Source organism: Pleurodeles waltl, chromosome 12 (assembly GCF_031143425.1).
Source record: "Pleurodeles waltl isolate 20211129_DDA chromosome 12, aPleWal1.hap1.20221129, whole genome shotgun sequence".
Classification (NCBI taxonomy): domain Eukaryota; kingdom Metazoa; phylum Chordata; class Amphibia; order Caudata; family Salamandridae; genus Pleurodeles; species Pleurodeles waltl.
The window spans coordinates 201845545-201865537 of NC_090451.1; the positions used below are offsets into that span (position 1 = coordinate 201845545).

The 19993-nt window shown below is 45.6% G+C and overlaps 1 protein-coding gene across 1 annotated transcript in view; it reads left to right on the forward strand.

Moving 5' to 3' along the window:
* Positions 1–19993, forward strand: part of ZC3H18 (zinc finger CCCH-type containing 18) — a 529487-nt gene that overhangs the window by 142150 nt on the left and 367344 nt on the right. The window contains exons 5-6 of the mRNA XM_069215853.1: positions 1297–1389; positions 10297–10448. Coding sequence (XP_069071954.1) covers positions 1297–1389; positions 10297–10448 — 245 coding nt within the window. The remainder of the gene's footprint in view (positions 1–1296; positions 1390–10296; positions 10449–19993) is intronic.

Consider the following 19993-nt stretch of genomic DNA (forward strand, 5'->3'; position numbering starts at 1 on the left):
GGTAATTTTCAAGATCACTGATACCTTGCTTAATCTTTATAAAGAACAGTAGCTATCTGACTCAGAGGACCTCCGGGAAGGTTCATTGGGTGAGGGACGCATTGGCTATGTTTGGTATCGGTTGTCAGGGTTTTACCATGATACCCTTAGCAGCTGATGCTGGGATAATGTCACCTATTTTAGATGTAGTATTCAGAGATAAGAATGATATTGGTAGATTGCTAGTAAGTAGAATGTTGAATGTGAACCATTTGAATGCATTGCAAGTTGTGGTAGTTATCATCATGTGAAGTACAGTTGTGCTGTTACCTTTTGTTGAACAGATAAATTAATTTTCCTTGGAGGGGCTGATTGGTGGATGGAGTTAGCACAGTGCTTGATCACTTTGAAGAATACCCTGCTCTCAATTGAGGCCTTGCCGGTGGTGGCTTTGTAGTAAGTAGCGTTTTCCTCTGTATTCAGCAGGTGCGAGTTGAGCATGGTGCCCTTGTGCCAATAGATTTCCTTGGATCTGTTTTCGTGATGTATTTTCTTGTAATCTTGCTGTGCCATGGTGCAAATTGTTTTGTTTTATCTCCGGCTAGATTTAAACAGGCAGGGGCATCCACCGTCATGTGGAAGATGTAGGGGAAATTGCAGAGCAGAGACTCTGCATGTGTGCCAAGGTCTTATGATGATGCAGCTATAAATACAAGCTTGTTGGAGAATACGTTCATATGCTAACTATTTTCCTTGATATTCAATTCTAGCAAACATGAGCAATAAGTTTTGCTAGTGTAGGAAAACCTGTCACTTTAAAGTTTAACTGGCTACAGTGATTGATTTATAACACTTCAAGATCTTGTCAAGTAAGGAACTCTATTCTGAAGTTGGATACTAAGATGGAGCTGTTGAATATGCAGTAATAAATTAAGTGCTTTTAATGGGGCCGGTGCAACAACCAGCAGTTATCTCCTGCAGTTTGCATTGATAATTTTGTTTCTCTGGAAATCTATCACACAGCACGAACAGTTGATAAGAACATAAATAAAATGTTCATGGTGCCTCCGTGTATCATTGTCATTTCATTCACCTGTATTTAAAAATAAGACATTTTCATTTACACAGTATATTTACTGGAAGAGATCGTTTGATAAGCCGCTTTTGTTTAGGACCATAAAATTGTTTGGTATTTTGTATTTCGGTGAAAATCATTATTATTATTTTTGCTTGTGTGTTTTCTTTGTACTTTTGAATTGTTCATATTTTGCATTGAGTTGAGAATTACAGAGGCTTGTTCCTTTTTCCCTTTGACAGGGGACACCAGCTGCTGAGGAGCTCCTTCCAGTCCCTCCTCCCGAACCTCAAGCTGAGAGTGCGTGGGAGCGAGGGCTTAGGCATGCAAAAGAGGTAAGAATGTTTGAAAGCATACTTACAAAACACTTGTGTTCATAGACATACTTTACTCCTATTTATTGTTGTGTGTGACTCCTAATATGCTATGTTGGTACTAGCCAATTGGTTTGCAAAGCTATAAGTGTACATTAAGCGCTGCAAATGAAGCATAAAAAACAAATGGAAGAAGAGGGAAAGGATATTAGAAAAAATAACACAAGAAAATGAATTCATAGCAAGATGGTGAAAAGAAAGGGTGCTTGAGACAAGAAGGTGATAAAAGATAATGAAAGGAACAAAAAACAGAAAAACGATGAATAAGGAGATGGAAATAGAGCACCAAAGTCAAATTACTATCAAAGAGGGGAAAAAAAGGATGAAATAAAGTGTGTGAAATCCAGAGAACTTAGTTCAACACAAATTATTTGAAGTAGACACAAAAGCAGATATAGTGTGACTAAAGGAGATGATCAGTTGAAGAAAAGTAATAGGAGAAGGATTTTAAACACAGTGTATCGATACGCGTGTGAAGGAGGTTATAGTTGTGAAGATTTGTTTAGGTAAATAAAACTCAAATCAACAATAGAGATTCCATACAGACAATAGTGAAGCTCAGAATTTTCAGGTAAGGGAAACTAAAAAATAAAATTGTCTATAAATGCAAGATTTTAAGATTTGATATGCATGCTTGACTTTTCAGGTATTTTGCTTGAACGAGGCATACATGATTGGTATATTTTGGGCATTCAATGATGAAGCCGATGCATAAAATGATCCTCTTGACTCTTTGCGAGCATTAAAAGCATTATTGTGGCCTGGCATAATGTGGTCCTCATTGGAATATTGTGTGAAATCTGGGTGTCATGTTGACCATCGGTCACATGTTTATCATTGCAGATGGTACTTTTTTGTTGGGTGATGAACCCCACAAAGCACCTGGAAGAATGAAACTTGTTTGTTATATAATAATAGACGTAATGCAATATTGGAATGTTTCATGAGTGCATCTTGAGACCTGGCATTTTTATTGTACTGTAAAATATGCAGTGTGTTCCCATATTTTCAGACTATTTTTGGGACCCAAACCTTCCATAGGTACCTTTAGGAGGCGGAACGTATTTTTATTTAAAATATTCGCTGAGTGATCTTTAAAAAATGCCTGATAGGCGTGAGCTTTTTGGCCAAATCATTTGAATATTGTGCTTTAAAATGAATCATTTAGGAAATCAAACTTTATTAAACCTTTCTTTGGGGCATAATAAACCTTCTTAAAAAAAGATGAGGCATCACTCGCCTTCCTTACTTTCTCAGTTTGTTTGGGAAGTGAGTCGTAGTGGGGCTGTTTGCTTGTATTGCTAAATAGTTTTATTTCACATTAAAATTCTAATTGAGTTGTTTCCAAATTCATTAATAAACGCATTTTCTCAGATGTCGCCTTCTGAAATCGTAGCACAATCTGGTATGACCTCTTTCAAATGATCAGTGTTTCTGGTTCATAGCCTGTTATTGATTTACGATCAATAATGTGTACAACACCAATGATGTGTCCAAACACAAACCGTTCAATACATTTTGTTGAACAGCTGTTTAGATGTACCTGTGTTTCGAAAACCCCTGGTGCAGTAGCTCATAGAGCCTCATTCATTCTAGTGCAAACACACCATTAAAGCAGAATGATAACCTAATCAGCCAATAACGTTAGGTGCTAGAGAAAGGTTCTCCTTGACATAGCTAAAGCCTGCTCCATATATTTTAAGGAATTGCTAACAATAGGTCTACAGTCAGTTGCACTCTCAGGCTGTACCTAAACATGAGAGCATGTACACCCTAGCGTATCATTTCTGACCAATCATAACTAAACAGGAAAGAAAACACAAATAACTGGAAGTGAGTTATAGCGACCATAGCAGCAAGGTTTGACAGTGTCCAACTAGATAAATCTCTCTCATAGTGAAAACTTTGATATCATTCTACACTAAAGACTGAATCGTCAACCGGTTAAGTAGCTTTGTGGAGGGAATGTAGTTGAAAGCTTTACTTGGCTGAATAGCATTCAGAAAATAGCATTGAATTGGTTGTTGGGGTCTTTTCTAAAGAAAACTAGACCACAAGTTACCACAGGAATCGGTCCTCTATAGAGTTCTCTTCCTTAAAGGATACTTGCTTTAAGGGATGTTCCCTGATCCAGGCTTCAGCATCTGATGTAAAATCATGTGATCTCAAGCATGTGGCTTCATCTCCCTTTGTCTCAAATTGTGTAAAGTAAACGTGTTGCAGGTAAAATAAATGTGCTGTCCAAATGAAATGTTCTCATCCTTTGCGCCACTGTAACAAGGAGAACCATGCATGTTTTCTGGCAATGAAAGGGATTGATACGAGGTAGATGGCACCTTAAAGTAAGCGGATCAAATGAGCTGTGATCTGTGCAAAAAAGAAAATGTTGAAATGTTGGGTGGGCCAGCGACTAGCAATGATGCTGTCAAGTGAATAACATGCAATTGGAATGCAGAAATTCTGGTGAAAGTTGCGGATTTAGAGAGCAAGAGGGAGATCTTAAGTGCACTAAACATTGGTGTCATTTACCTTCTAACCTGAAATTAGCTTAAAAAAAGGGAAATTATAATGCATGGATCAAAAGTATTGTCGACATTGTATAGGCCTTCAGAAGTTAGGTCAGAAGAATCTGATAAAGACCGCAGATTGTTTACCTTGGAATATTCCCTCAGGTGTCAGACTGGATCTGGACATTTTTGGTGAGCAGTAATCTTGCGCTGGTAGGAGGCGTTGTTCAGCTCTGATTGGCATCATCAGCTTTTTCCATGCCAGAAGTGAAGTGCACCACCGTATCTGCATAGGCACCACCCCAGTGTGCTGTCAGTTCTTTTCTTTCCGTGCCAATCAGCACAGATTGGAGAAGAGTTAACCCCAGAAAACTTTTTGATGGACTTTTTTTTTTTCCCAAGCTTTTGACAAATAATTTTTTAAGACTTTCTCTCCTGGTGCGCCTAATGTCCATCAGAAAGGCAGGTGTTAAGCCGTGTGGCGCTGGTCATCGACAGATGTCGATGAGGGACCTGCATTTGGTTTGTCTCTGGTATCTTGAGCAAGACCACAATGCCAAGACCTGCAAGGACTGCCATGCAATGCAGCTTAAGGCGCTGAAGGAATGCTACCTCAAGTTTATCACCGCCCAATGTATATTGATAATGCAACACTCCAGGTTTCAGTCAAGAGGAAGGTCTCGAGATCGCTTGTGAAGTCATACCTGCCAATTGTCCTTTTCCAAGACATTGGGGAACTACCTTAAAAAGTACTGTGCATGTCTGCGGATACGTCGTGGACCATCTGCATTCGAGGTCTAGCTCTGTGGTGGAGCCTGTGCCAGAGCTGTCTCCTTGTCTCCCTGAATTTCCAGGAACAGGTGCACTGCTATCCAAATTAAGGAATTTGACAAGGCTGTGCACCTGTTTTTGGGCTGCCTGACACCTCTGGAGCACCCACGGGTTCTGGAGGAGCTCCTATGGGCTTCTGCCGGCAGGTTTGCCCTTGGCTTCACCAGACCTTGACTTTCCCACACCTGCTTCAGTGCCGATGCCCAGCGGTGTCGCCTCACCCACCATCATTCCCAACTCTGATACGGAGCACACAGCATCGTCTGACACAGTCTGCGGTGCCAACGAGGAGCAAACTCCTCATATCGGAGCCAGTGCCTTATTCATGTCAGGCCCGGATTTGGATGATGATTTGGGGTGGGGGGAGGGGGAGATGATTTGCTGACCATTTTGTTTACCAGACGTTGGAGGATCCTCTGGTATAAGGCTCTGGCAGATGCCAGTAGACTGGACACCTATCTAGACATCGGCCTGCTCTCTCTCTCCCCTACCATGGCACTGGAGGAGGGTGCCTCATTCGCACTGGTGGTGCTGAGGACATCTGAGGCCATGGACCTTATGCTACCCTCAGTGACGGTGAAGACAAATATGTTGACAGAAGTGCTTCAGCCATAGTTGCCCCACCAAACCATTACTCCCATTCAATGAAGCCCTTACTGGCATCCTACTTCAGGCCTAGTCCAAGCCCTGCAGAGGGCCTCCTATTCATAGGACAACTGCCTGCCGCCATTACTCCTCACAGTGGACTCGCCTGCACAACACCCCTGAAGAACTTTGTCGTACAAGCCTCCACCTCCAGTCAACACTGGTGCATTCCCTACCACTCCACCGGATAGGGAATCCAAAAAAATATCTTTGGGAAGAGGATATTTTCTTCTGCCAGCTTGCACTGCGATCGGTGAACACCGGTTGCCTCTTGGGCCAGTACTCCCATACGATCTGTGACTCGGTTGCTCAAGTGCTGCCCATGGTCTTGGAGTAGGCTTGAGCCATACTTTTTCAAACAATTGCCGACGGGAGGGATGCAGCCAAATTCACCATAAGATGTAGACTGCACAACAAAATCGCTGGGCAGAGCTATTTCATCATCTGTGACCCTTAGGCACCACACCTGATTGAGGATGACTGGCTTTTCAGGGAATGTCCAAGCTTCGCTCATGCGCTTTGATGGCACCCGTTTGTTCCGAGAGATGGCAAACTCCACGCTAGAGTGATTCAAGGATAGCAGGGCTACAGCTAGGTCCTTTGGCCTTTCCATGGTCCTTTCCAACCCCATTCCGCCTTCTGCCCTTTTCGTGGCCAGGGAAGTGGCTTTTAACCGCATCGTTATACATCCAGCCACCACGCCCAACAAATCAGAGTCCTTTTGGGCAGAGGACACAGTTCCCACAGACCAGTGGGACATGTAGCAAGAAGTCTCCCAAGTCCACCACCTCCCACTCCCCTTCATCCCCATTAGCCCCTTTAGTTTACCCTCCGACCATCGTGGGCATCCAATGTGGGGTGGGAGTATTACCTGCACCACTGGAGTGGAGTTCAAAACCTCATACCATTGGGTCCTATTCTATATCTGCATGTTCACATTCTTCTCCAGAAAAAGGAGAAATTTGAGTTGCTCATGCAAGTCCTGTCTGCCCAGGGGCCCAGCAAACTGGATGGTAATGTTCGACTTGCAGGATACATATTTTTACACCCCCGTCCTACCTGTACACAGGCGTTATCTGTGGTTCATGGTCGGCCAAGATCACTTTGCTGTGCTCCCCTTTGGCCTTACTAGTGCCCCTCAAGTGTTCACAGAAGTGTGATGATCACAGCTCACTTCTGAGGTTAGGGGTTCCAGTCTTGCATTACCTTGACGATTGGCTGATGAAGGTGAGCTCGCCACAAGTAGTCGTCTCCCATCTTCAGACTACGGCGAACAGTCTGCGTTGGCTGGGGTTCACCATAAGTGTGACAGTCACACCTGACTTCCCCTCAGGCGTTCCCTTTTATCTGAGCTGTTCTGTACAAAGTGCAGTTTTGGGCTTATACTCCTGAGCTGCGAAGGTTGGATATTTAGTCTATGATACCAATGTTTCAGCCTCTATCCTCGATTTCAGTGAGACCGACTGTGTGGCTGCTGGGCCTCATGGCCTCTTGCATCCTGCTAGTTATGCATGCCCATTGGCATATGAAGGCTCTGCTGTGGGACCGGAAGTTCCAGTGGGCACAACATCCGTGGAATCTCTCCAACATGGTCCAGATCTCAGAGGGAACTGCAAAAGACCTGAGAGTGGTGGATATCAGAGGACTCTGATCTCTGGCAGACTCCAGGCTCCACATCAGTCTTCTGGAGTGTTGGGCGTCAAAAGCCTTTCTTTCTTCAGTCAAGGGAAGGCTGGTACACGAGTTTACAGACATCATCATCTCTATTTGGTATTGGAACAAACAGGGCTTTGAGGGGTCTTGGACCCTTTGTCAAGAGGCTTTGTGCCTCTGGACTCGGCTGGAACACCAGGGCATATCCCTAGTGGTTCAACATCTGACGGGCTCTATGAATGCCAGAGCAAACAAACTCAGTTGTCAATGGCTAGCAGATTACAAATAGCATCTCTTCCAAGAGTGGGGAGAGCCTTGGTTAGATCTTTTCACCTCTGTTGAATGTGCAATGTCAGCAGTTTTGTGCACTGGTGTTTCCAAGGATGCTCTTTCTCACAGACACTTTTCGTCTCAAGTGGAGCTCTGCCCTCCTAAACACCATTCTGTCAATCCCACTCCTAACCAGAGTACTCAAGAAGATCAGGAATTACCGTGCCCAAGTCATTCTTGGGGCTCCAGATTGGGTACGGAGAGTGATTTCTCCAGTTGGGCACGGGGAGTGTGATATCCTCAGCTGTTGACCCTGAGCACGGGTCTCCTGATCAAGGCAGCAGGACAGGGTTATATACCCGAACCTGAAAATGCTTCACCTTCATGCATGGACATTGAGCAGCAACAGTTGATGGCTTTTGAACTTTTGCAAGAAGTCTGCAATGTTATTTTGGCAGACAGTCTTCACTCCGCCAAGATGGTATATACCTGCCACTGGAGCAAGTTTGTGGTACTGTGTACAGATAAACATGTTAACTCTCAATCTACACCCTTTTCCCAGGTTCTTTTGTTTACTCCTTCCGTGGCTCAGCTGGGCTCTGCTTTGGGCACATTAAAGGTTATCTTTCTGTCATCTGTGCATTTCTGCGGCTACCAAATCAGCCATCCCTTTTTAAATCTCCTATTGTACATAGGTTTCTGAAAGGTCTCTAACATATGTTCACACCAGCACCTTTCTTCATGCCACAGTGAGACCTCAACCTAGTTCTCACATTTTCAACATGTGTTCCCTTTGAACCCCTACATAACTGTCCGCTCAGGCTTCTTACCATGAAAACGGCCTTCCCAGTGGCAGTACATCTGCCCATATCCGCACATCCTCCGTACTTCAACATCTTCCCAGACAAACTGGTCCTTCGACTAGAGCATCTTTCCTACTGAAGGTGGCAACTCCCTTTCACGTAGACCAGTCCATCACATCATCTACCCTTTATGCTCCACCTCACCCCTCTAAAGAGGAGAGACTCCATCGATTGGACCAAAAAAGAGTGTTGTCATTCTACTTGGGCAACCCAAGAGAGTTCCAGGTGGACAGTCAACTCTTTGTGGGGTACTCTGAAGCAAAGAAAGCTAAGGTGGTGCAGAAGTGGACCATCTCATAATGGATATTACTCTGTATCAAAATCTGTGCGTTGACAGCAAAGCAACCCCTGAGGGTTTGCGTTCTCATTCTGCAAGAGCCAAGCAGGCAACCACTGTTAGCTTGCGGATTTCCTGTCCTGGATATCTGTCAGAAGCAACCTGGGCTTCCCTGCACACGTTTACAACAAACTTCTGCCTGGATTGTAGTGTCTGTCGTGACAGACACTTTGCTTGTTTGTTCCTACAGCACTTTAGTCTAATCTGCATTGCAGCCGCCACCTCCTCCGGGAGGTATGCCTTGAGTGTCTATTCTAAGGTAAGGAATCTAGGGCTAGAAGTCTCTATCAAATGAACAAGTTACTTACCTTTGGTAACATCTTATCTTGTAAAAACTCTATATATCCACTGATTACTTACCGACCGACTCACCCATCCTCCTGGTTCTGCTAACGAATTTCAGAGTTAGTTTGTTCCCCTTTTAAGGGCCCTAACCAAACATACCAGTGGTCCGTGTCCTTGTGCTTCTGGCATGGAAAGTTGTAAAAAGAAATAGATGTCAGTGCCGTGGAATGGCGCATATATAGGCTGGGCACACATCACTTCTGTCACAGATGATGCCAGGCGGAGCCGAGCGCCACCTACTGACGCACTGAAGTACTGCTTACCAAAAATGTCCGGTTCGAGTCTTACGCCTGGGGAATATTCTAAGGTAAGGAATTTGCAGCTAGATAGTCACTACCAGATAAGCATTATCGAAAATAAGTAACTTGTTCTGTTCTTCTTAACAGAATAATCCCATAGAGGAAGATAAGCACAACATTAGAAAATGTTTCAGATTGCGATACAAAAACGAGTTAATAGGCATAGATAACTAAATGTAGTAGTAGCCGGAAGATGGTGTGCGTGATAAAAACAATCAGAAACTTGAGTATATGTGATCATGTGAGATGCTGAATGGCACTGTAATCTGTCCACTTGAGATAAATGTAATACACTTGAAAAGAAGTGTTTGTGGCTTGAAATCCTGCAATTTGAAATGTCTCTCTAAGTCTAAATGATACAACCTGATGGATGAAAACCTTACCCTTGTTAAGATCACAATTTCATGTTTCAATGTGGCTGCTTGTTTTGCAGTATTCTGGCATTCTGTAAGACGGAACTGCCCTGGTCAGACAAGCTTGTCTTGATTAAAGAACAAGTATGCACAAGAGCTTCTTGAATTTTCAGAGTGAGGTCATGTGTGGTCTTTTTTTTTTTTTTCACCTACTTCTTTCAGAGCACTTGACAGCTTTGTACTTTTAGGACAGAGGATGCTGTTTTGTGGCTTTAGGCAGGGATGTTTAGTGCAATGAACTGGCCCATAAAAAAGATGAAAACGCTAATACTCCGAGATCTAACATACGGATGTACTAAATTTACATAAATTGCTCTCACGTAATGCAAACTTTTGGCAAAATTACATGAACGCATATTTAAATGGAATGCAAATCCGTCATTTCATGCTATATTTTAAAGCAAAATTCACCCTTGTGTCAATTTATGGTGTGAGGGCGCATTCAAACCGTGAACAACCTCCACTTGTGTTCTGCTCCTATACATTCTCTGTACATTTTTACCACATATGGTGTGTACTTACATAAAGAGGTGTAATTTGGGGACTTTTATGTCCCAAGCGCTTTGTGAAATTACAGAAATTATGTAATTTACGCAATTGTAATTTAAATTTCCCCCAGGCCTAAGCAAACACTAAGAAAAAAATAAGCTCAGGTGTGTTCAGCGGTAAGCTCTTTTGTGTTTTTCCTGTAACTTGTGCCTTCAGGTTTTAAAAAAGGCCTTACTTCGAAAAGAGCAAGAGCCTGATTTCGAGGAGAAGAGGCTTACAGTAACCATAGGAGAAGATGATCGCGAGTTTGACAAAGAGAATGATGTTTTCAGGGAATGGAATTATCGCATCACTGCAAGAGATCAAGGGTAAAACATTGATTTTAAATTTGTTTTTCTAAGAAAAAATGTTTTTATGGTCATATTAACTATTTAATTATTTATTTTGAACATGCCAGTTCCGACAAGCATGTTATGTGAAATCCACTAGTTTCTCATTGCAGAGTTATAGACTGGGTGCAACTCTGCATTGATGAAATGCAGTCCTCTGTGCAAGTGCACATTTTAAGTCTGGGTTTTCACATCACAGCTGTCAAATTCACCTATTGTTAACTATATATGTAGTGTAGGCTTTAACTTCAACTTTTGTTTTCAAGTCTCTTATCCATTGGCTTGCCACTTTTCAGTTGCTTTGAAATTAAAGACAAACAACCTTGCAACTATCGCCCTGTGTTTGCTCCTGTGGGATTTCTCTTGTGCCTTGCTTTACTGTATTAATACTGCCTGTATTTGCACATAAAATTCAGACCTGTTGGCTTTTCTAATGGTTTGTTTGATTTCTTTGTTTTTCCAAGTGGGGATTGGGGGAGTGCAAAATATTTTCTGTTCCCCTTCCCATCCTGAAACTGGTTACTTTTGACATTTACTGGAGTAACTCTGACAGCTTTCAGGATGGGAAGGACAACACTGCACGGGAAATGGCCAATAGTCAAGCCAAAGGGGATTCCTCTCCCCCAGATAAGAACAGTAAAAAAGCTGGATAAAGGGTGGCTTCCCTGACAGCCAGTCATGTGCATATTGCCAATTCACAGGCCTTGCTTTTCAGATATGACCGGGCTCACTGGGATGAGATGATGGTGCTTCTTCAATTTCTTCCAGAAGAGCACTGAAAGAAGACAGCAGATTATTGCAGAATGGCAAACAATCACAAATAGTTCTATCTGCTGTGCTCTAGATGCTGCAGACACAGTTGCACATGGTATCAACACTAGTGCGTTAATAAGGAAACAAGCATGGCTTTGATGGTCTGGCTTCAAACCAGAGGTCCAGGAGGTGGTTTTTAATATGCTCCTTGACAATGAGGAGTAGCTTTTCGGTCCTCAATGGACTCCACCCTTGAGAAGCTTAAAAAGATAAATGCCACAAAAACAATGGGTGCATTTCAGTCACCCTCATACAGGGGCACATTTTGTCTACCCACATTCAGAGGTAGTTACAAATCCACAACTTCAGAGGCATCTACTTTCCAGCCCAGACAGCCTTCAGCCTCATATTCTAGGGTTTTTTTCAGGGGAGCCTGTAGAAGCAATAACAAGGCAGAGGTAAGAGCACCACCATCCAAGTGTCTACTTCCACAACAAAGCAGTGACTACCTCATCTCTCCTCTGCAACCCCCTCCCCACTCCCACTCCCCCCCTGCACACTCCACACCTGTTGGGGGATCGACTTCAACATTTTCATCCACAATCGGTCAACATTACCACAGACTAATGGGTCCTTTCCATTATCCAACATGGTTGTTGTCTGGAGCTCATTACCACTCCTCCAAACATTCCCCCTTGCACTCAGATTATCCCAAGAGCATCTCACACTTCTCATAGATGAAGTTCAGTCCCTTCATCTCCAAAGGTGCCATTGAGCCTGTCCCCCGTACAACAGCAGCGATTTAGGAGTATTTTCCCTATACTTTCTCATTACCAAAAATGCAGCTCTCTCCTCAGGCCTGTTCTGGACCTTAGACCATTGAACCACTACATTCTCTCAGAACACTTAAACATGGTTACTCTTCAAGACGTTATTCTGCTTCTACAACAGTTGCAGGCAAACATTGCCAGTTCAAAGTCCTTCTTTTCAGCGTCACAACTGCTCCCAGATTCTTAAAAGGTCTTAGCAGTAGTTGCCATTCATCTCAAAAGGCAAAACATACACATGTTCTCTTATCTAGACGACTGGCTTATGAAAGCCAGAACACTATGACAGTGCAAATATCACACTCTGATGACAGTGGACCTGCGTCACACACAACTTTGTGAAATCCCATCTACAACCTCTTCAGATACAGCCTTACCTAGGAGATATTCTCAATGCAGAGTTAGGGCTAGTTTACCTCAACCCGGCCCAATTTGAGTTTTAAGTCTCTTCTCCCCCAGTTTCAGGAGAATCGCACATACACAGTCCGGACTAGCATGCACCTATTGGGGATGATGGCATTTTGCACTGCCATCGCTCCCCATGCCAGACTCCACATGCGTTCCTACAGCAGTGTCTGTCACATCAGTAGTCAGTCACGGCATCACCTGGAGGATCGAGTGTGGTTAGACCACCATACTCATCACTCTCTGCAATGGTGGAACACTGCCAACCTGTTGCAAGGGTGGCCTTTTCTGGGTCCTGTTCCTCAGGTCATTCTGGCCACAGACTCATCAATTACATTTTGGGGAGTTCACCTTCAAGACCTCACAGTACAGGACCACTGGGATCTCGGTCACCAAACTCTACATATCAGTTACCTTGAGCTTCAGGCAGTCTTCTGGACCTTAAGGCATTTCTTCATCATCTGTCTCACAAGGTTGTCTTAGTCCGCACAGACAACAAGACAGCCATGTAATATTTACAGAAACAAGGAGGACACGGTTGTGACAATTGTCACAGCTCTTGTGGACAATATGGAAGTAGGCTCTGCATCACCACACCACATTCACTTGGTGGCAGAGTGTTTCCCAGGAATGGACAACAACTTTGCAGACCTGCTCAGCAGGATGCAGCAACATGTCTTTGAATGGGAACTCCACCCACAGGTCCTTCAAAAATATTTCTATGGTGTGGAACTCCTCACATAGACCTTTTCGCCACAGCAGAAAACGCAAAATGCCCATACTTTGCCTCCAGCTACCCTCATCCTTTCTCCAAGGACAACGCTCTATGGATGAACTGGTCAGGGACACTTGCTTACTCTTTTCCACCACTTCCTCTCGTTCCATTTCTGATTTGGAAGATGAGACAGACCCATCTCTCACCATTATCCTGGTAGCTCCCACTTGGGCACGTCATCCATGTTTCACCACCCTTCTGGACCTCAAGTTCCCCAACAGGCCGGACCTTCTCACTCATATCAAGGACAGATCAGACATCCAGACGCCCAAGTCACCCAACCTTGTGATATGGCTCCTGAAGTCATAGAGTTTGGTTACTTAGGATTGCCTGCGGAATGTATGGACATTATCAAGGAGACTTGTAGACTCACAACCAGAGCATGTTATGCTGCAAAATAGAGACATTTTGTATAGTACTGACAACCAAAATGTATTAATCCCATTAACGCTACTGTCCATGACATTGTTTGTTTGCTACACTTACAGGAAGCAAATTTAGCCTACACTTCAACTTTTTTACATCTTGCAGCTAGAGCTACATATCTACAGAACAGACAACATATTTTCTTGTTCAGAATCCCAGTCAATTAAGTTTTCATGGAAGGCCTTAAAAGGGTTATTCCACCCAGAGTGCCTCCTGCACCATCCTGGAACCTCAATATTGTGCTTATCAAGCTCACGGGCCCTCCTTTTGAGCCACTTCATCCATTCCCTCTTCAGTATTTATCTTGGAAAGTGGTGTTCTTAGTCTCAGTCACATCACACAGATGTGTTAGTGACCCTTAGGCCCTAACCTTGGAAGAACCTTTCTTCCATATCCTTAGGAACCAGGTGTCCTTCTTGCAAACCTGAATTTCCTTCCCAAAGTAGTTTCTCAATTCCATATCAACCAATCCATTGAACTACCAGTGTTCTTTCCGCAGCCTGACTCAGTTGCAGGAAGAGCTCTCCACACTCTAGATATTAATAAGCACTTATGTTTTACATTGACAAACCCAAAGACTTTAGGAAAACCAAACAGCTCTTTGTAGCTTTCTAACTACCTCACAAAGGCAGTCCAATATCCAAAAAACAGTATAGCTAGATGGATAGTAAAATGTATATAAACTTGCTACGCTAAAGCAAAGAGGCAGTTAGTTACTTATTACTCCTAGAGCACATTCTACGGGGGGAAAAAGAGCCACTATGGCTTTCTTTGGAAACAGACATTTGTAAGGTCTACACCACATACTTTTACAAAGCATTACTGTGTGGACTTATTAGAACATCAGCACGCCAGTGTAGGTCAAGCTGTGCTACGAACACTTTTCCAGTCATCTGAAACTCCCACAGGCTAGCGACAGCTTTTATGGAGGGACTGCTTTAGTCTATGCAGGGCATGTATTTCTTCAGCCACACATGCAAACAAACTGAAAATGTTACTTACCCAGTAAGCATTTGTTCGTGGCATGTGGTGCTGTAGATTCACATGCACCCTCCCTTCTCCCCAGATGCCTGTGGCAGTTTATTTTATACTTGTATATAGTTGTACATATGTAGTTACATTTGCATGGACATCTTTCTCTATACTTCCTGTACACTCCTTTTCTCACCCACTTGTGTGAAAACATTCTAATAAAGAAGTTGATCCTCATGCACAGTATCCCTGAGATGGAGTCACTCGATCCCGTGACTCGAAAATGCTTCTTCAAAGAAGAACAGCTTGCAACACGCCAAACCCAACACTAGATGACAGGAGTATGCAGAGCATGTGATCCTACAGCACTACATGCCATGAACAGATGCTTACTGGCTAAGTAACATTTTCCTTTCTGATGGATACAACTACCTGTGGATTCCTCACCTAATGAATACTCCCATTGCGCCAGCATTCAACGGAAATCTTCTTCCTAGCTTCTGCACGTCGACGAGGACGTCACATTTGCCCACGCGACGCCGTCTGACGCCATACAGGCAATAAGAGGTCCTCGCCGACGTCCGTTCCCTTTTTTCCGTGCCATTCGAAACGGTTATCTTCGAGGGTTGCTGTTCGGCAGTTACAGTGTGTCTTTCGGCTGTGTTTTTTCTCTGAGGTTGCTATGTCTCAGAGGAAGTCAGGTTTTAAGCCCTGTCGAGAGTGTGGGGGCAAAATGTCGGTTACGGACCCACATTCGGAGTTTGTGGTGTTTAAGTTCCGACCATGATGTGGCCAGGTGTGATCATGTCAGCATATGAATCCGAAAGCCCTGAAAGAGCGAGAGGGCAAACGTTTTATGGCAAAGTCGAAGAAAAAGGAGCAGAGGCACCATAGAAAATCCTCCTCGCGGAAGTCTCATCGAGACTCCCGGCGCCGTCGAGAATCACGGCGCCGGTCGAGTAAGGAGAGGTCTCGGTCGAGGTCGCCATCGACTCTGCGTCGGAATATTTGGGAAGTCAGTCCCACAGTCACTCCTCATCCTTCGACGCCGTTGCCTTCTCCAGCCTCGCCGACTTCGCCTGGGTCTTCGGGCCAGCCGCCTTCAGTATTTGAGGTGCCACAGCCTCAAATGTTCTCTCCGACGTTGCAGACGTCGAGGCCGGCGTCGCCTTCGATCCAGGCACCCCAGTATCTGGCTTTTCCGGCCCCTGGAGCCGATAATACCGCATTTTTATATGCGATGTTTTCCATCTTTCAGCAGATGGCTCCGGGTGGTGCACCGGCTGGGCCTTCGGGTCCTTTGGCTTTCAGTTTGGGTGCTCCGGCTCCGCTGCAACCAGCACCCTTCATGCCCTTTCTCCCCCTGGGGAACGTGGGTTCGGCGCCGGTGTCGGCTCCGGTGGCTCCAGAGACTTCGGCTCTGGAAGTTTCGACTCCAGCGGCTTCGGTGTTTCAGCCAGTGACTGGGCCTTCTGCGACTCCGAAGCAGTCTTCTCTTCATCCGACTCCTGGTTCGGCGCCGAAGCTACCTGTGGCGCCTGTTGACCCTGCGTCGGACGGATCCGGTGATCGGCGTTGTTCTTCGACATCTGCTGACGCCATGTCGATGCCGAGGATTGAGGAGAGGCTGCACTCGAGGAGACGTGCTCTCCGTCTCTTGGAAGAACAAAAGTATCAGCAGATCCTGGAGGAAGGAGAAATTGAAGACTCTGGCGAGGGTCTTCATGGGCTGAACACCACTAGTGGCCTTGATACTTCCCCTGAGTGGGACTTGTCATCTCCAGGGGAGTGTACTGAAGAGGCAGCCACTTTTCATGCTGTGATAAAGAAGGCAGCTAACTTCCTGGAACTGCCTTTGCCGGTAACTGAGGCGAAGCAGAATCTGCTGACAGAGGTTTTACATCCGGCCTCTACATCAGCAGAACCTCTTTTGCCGTTTAACGAGGCGCTGCTGGAACCTGTGTTGGAGGTCTGGAAGAAGCCGGTATCTTCCTCGGCTGTTAATAGGTCTGTGGCCAGGAGGTATCGGGCTGCACCAACTCACCCTGGCTTTCATACCAGACACCCTACGCCTGAAAGCTTGGTGGTCCAGGCTTCCTGCTCGGCAAGATCTGCACCTGGGTCTTTTCCATCAGTGCCAGCGGATAGGGACTCCAAGAAGATGGATATGCAATCCAAGAAAGTGTTCTCGTCATGTAGCATGGCGTTAAAGTCCACCAATGCTACGTGTATTTTAGGGAGGTACATTTATGCTCTGATGGACGAAATAACATCTACGCATACAGAGGTTCCTCAAGGGCTGTTGAATCTCGTGTCAGACGCTCAAGCTGCTGCAACCCAGGTTATCCAATCTGGGTTGGATACAACTGACTCGGTGGCTAGAGCAATGGGCACGGCTGTGGTTACGAGAAGACAGGCTTGGCTTCGCAACTCAGGGTTCTCATCAGATGTGCAGTCGACCCTGTTGGACCTCCCTTTTGATGGGGACAAGCTCTTTGGTGCCAAGGCAGATTTGGCTTTGGAGAGGTTTAAGGAGGGCCACGGCCAAGTCGTTAGGATTACAAGCCACTTCTTCTGCCTCCTCCAGATTTTTTGGGAGGTTTCGAGGATTTGGTTGTGGCTCATCCTCCTCCTTTTGGGGGAAATTCCAACAGCCTACCTCTTCTCTCACCTATAGATCTTTTAGAGGGAGGGGTAGGGTTCGTACCAGGGGAGCCTCTCAGCAGCACTCTGCCTCTTCCTCTTCCTCTGGAGGGGTGCAGCAGGGGAAGCAGCCTTAGGCTTCCACCAATTCCCACTCACTCCTCTCCTGTAGGGGGAAGGTTACTGTATTTTCTTCACAAGTGGGAGGTCATCACATCAGACGCCTGGGTTACCAGCATTGTGAGAAAAGGCTACACCCTTCCCTTTCGGGAGTTTCCGCCCCCCATCCCGCCCCGCCCATCTTATTGTTCAGAAGAACACCTCCTGTTGTTAGAACAGGAGGTTCAAGTCCTCCTTTTAAAGGGAGCGGTGGAGTTGGTTACAGAGCAGGAAAAGGGTCAAGGTTGTTATTCAAGGTACTTCCTGATTCCCAAGAAGGATGGTCGGTTGAGACCAATCCTGGACCTGGGGATTTTGAATTGGTTCCTCAAACAGGAAAAGTTCAAGATGCTGACCCTAGCTCAGGTGCTTTTGGCGTTGAACAAGGGAGATTGGATGGTGTCTGTCGACTTGCAGGATGCTTATTTTCATATCCCGATACTCAAGTCGCACAGGAAGTATCTCCGGTTTGTGGTAGGGTCGCAGCACTATCAGTTTGCGGTCCTCCCGTTTGGTCTTACTTCAGCACCTTGAGTCTTCACGAAGGTGATGTCGGTGGTTGCGGCAGAGCTCAGAAGAAAGGGGATAGCAGTGTTCCCTTACCTGGACGACTGGTTGATCAAAGCCAAGTACCCGGAGCTTGTGTTGTATCATCTGCAGTCGACAGCCCAGTTGTTGTTCGACCTGGGCTTTTCGGTGAACGTGCCCAAATCTCACCTAGAGCCCTCTCAGCGCCTCCTGTTCATAGGGGCAGTACTGGATACAACATTGAATCGAGCCTTTCCTCCGCCTCAGCGGATTCAAGACATTCAGGCGTTTGTTCCAATGTTTCAAAGTGGAGCGGTCATTCCAGTCCTCAAGGTCCTATGTCTGCTCAGTCTGTTTGCCTCCTGCATACTGTTGGTCATGCATGCTCGCTGGCACATGAGGGCTCTTCAGTGGTGCCTCCGAAGGCAGTGGTCTCAACACAAAGGAGATCTCGAAGGTTCTGTCAAGATCTCCAGAGATGCTGCCACGGATTTGAAGTGGTGGATTGCGGACGACAATCTTTCCCGGGGAAGGCCGTTCACGCAGCCTCCACCAGTGACCACGGTCATAACGGATGCTTCCACTCTAGGGTGGGGAGCTCCTATGGGGGACCTGGCGATCAAAGGGCTTTGGTCTCCACAGGAACAGATGTTTCATATCAATCTGTTAGAGTTACGGGCTGTACGTCTGGCTCTCAAGGCCTTCCTCCCATCCCTTCGCGGTCAGTCGGTTCAGGTCCTGACGGACAATACTACCGCAATGTGGTATATAAACAAACAGGGAGTAGTGAAGTCTTAAGACCAGCTCTTCGGCTATGGTCCTGGGCAAAGGACCATCAGATTTGCTTGGTAGCAAATCACCTGGCCGGAGTCTTGAATGTACGTGCGGACAGTCTCAGTCGCCATTTCTTGGCCGACCACGAGTGGCGTCTCCATCCAGATCAAGTCCATCTAATCTTCCAGATGTGGGGGTTTCCTCGGATAGATCTGTTTGCCACCCGGGAGAACTCGCACTGCCTGTTATTCTGCAGCCTCCAGTATCCGGTGCAAGGAGCGTCGGGGGATGCGTTTCAGAGAACCTGGTGCGACCAGTTGCTTTACGCGTTTCCCCCCATACCCTTGATTCCTCGAGTGTTGAGGAAAATTCGCCAAGACCGGGCCCAAGTAATCTTAATTGCTCTGGATTGGCCAAGGAGGGTGTGGTATTCCGATCTTCTCCAACTCTCACTGTGCCCTCCGCTCCGTCTCCCTCTCAGGCAAACCTCCTCTCGCAGTCGCAGGGGCAGGTTTTACACCCCAACCTCCAGAGTCTGCACCTTCATGCCTGGAGATTGAGCGGGGCAACCTGAGTTCCTTTTCTCTCCCGCCTGATGGAGTGGATGTTATCTTAGCGGCCAGGCGACACTCCACTAAATCTATCTACGCTAATAGGTGGTCTAAATTTGTGGTATGGTGTGGAGACAGACAGATTGATCCCTTACGTGCTCATTTGTCAGACGTTTTATCTTTTGCTTTGTCTTTAGCAGAGAGGGGTTGTGCAGTGGCTACTGTTAAGGGTTACTTGTCTGCTTTGCCAGCCTTCATTTGCCTTCTGGACCAGCCTTCGTTATTTAAATCTCCTATAGTACTTAGATTCTTGAAGGGCCTTATGAATAAATTTCCTCCAAATCCTTTCATTATGCCTCAATGGGATTTGTCCTTGGTCCTAACTTTCCTTATGGGGTTCCTTTTTGAGCCTATGCATTCTTTCCCCTTAAGATTGTTAGTTCTTAAAACAGTTTTCCTGGTTGCTATAACTTCTGCAAGGAGAGTGAGTGAGTTGAAGGCTTTATCGGTAAAACCCCCTTATACAACTTTTTATGGGGATAAGGTGGTGTTGAGGAACAAGGCTGCTTTCCTTCCGAAGGTTGTTTCACCCTTTCATTTGGCCCAGACAATTACTCTGTCCACGTTTTATCCTCCGCCTCATCCTTCAAAGGAAGAAGAGAGACTACACCGCTTGGACCCAAAGAGGGCGTTAAGCTTTTACATAGACAG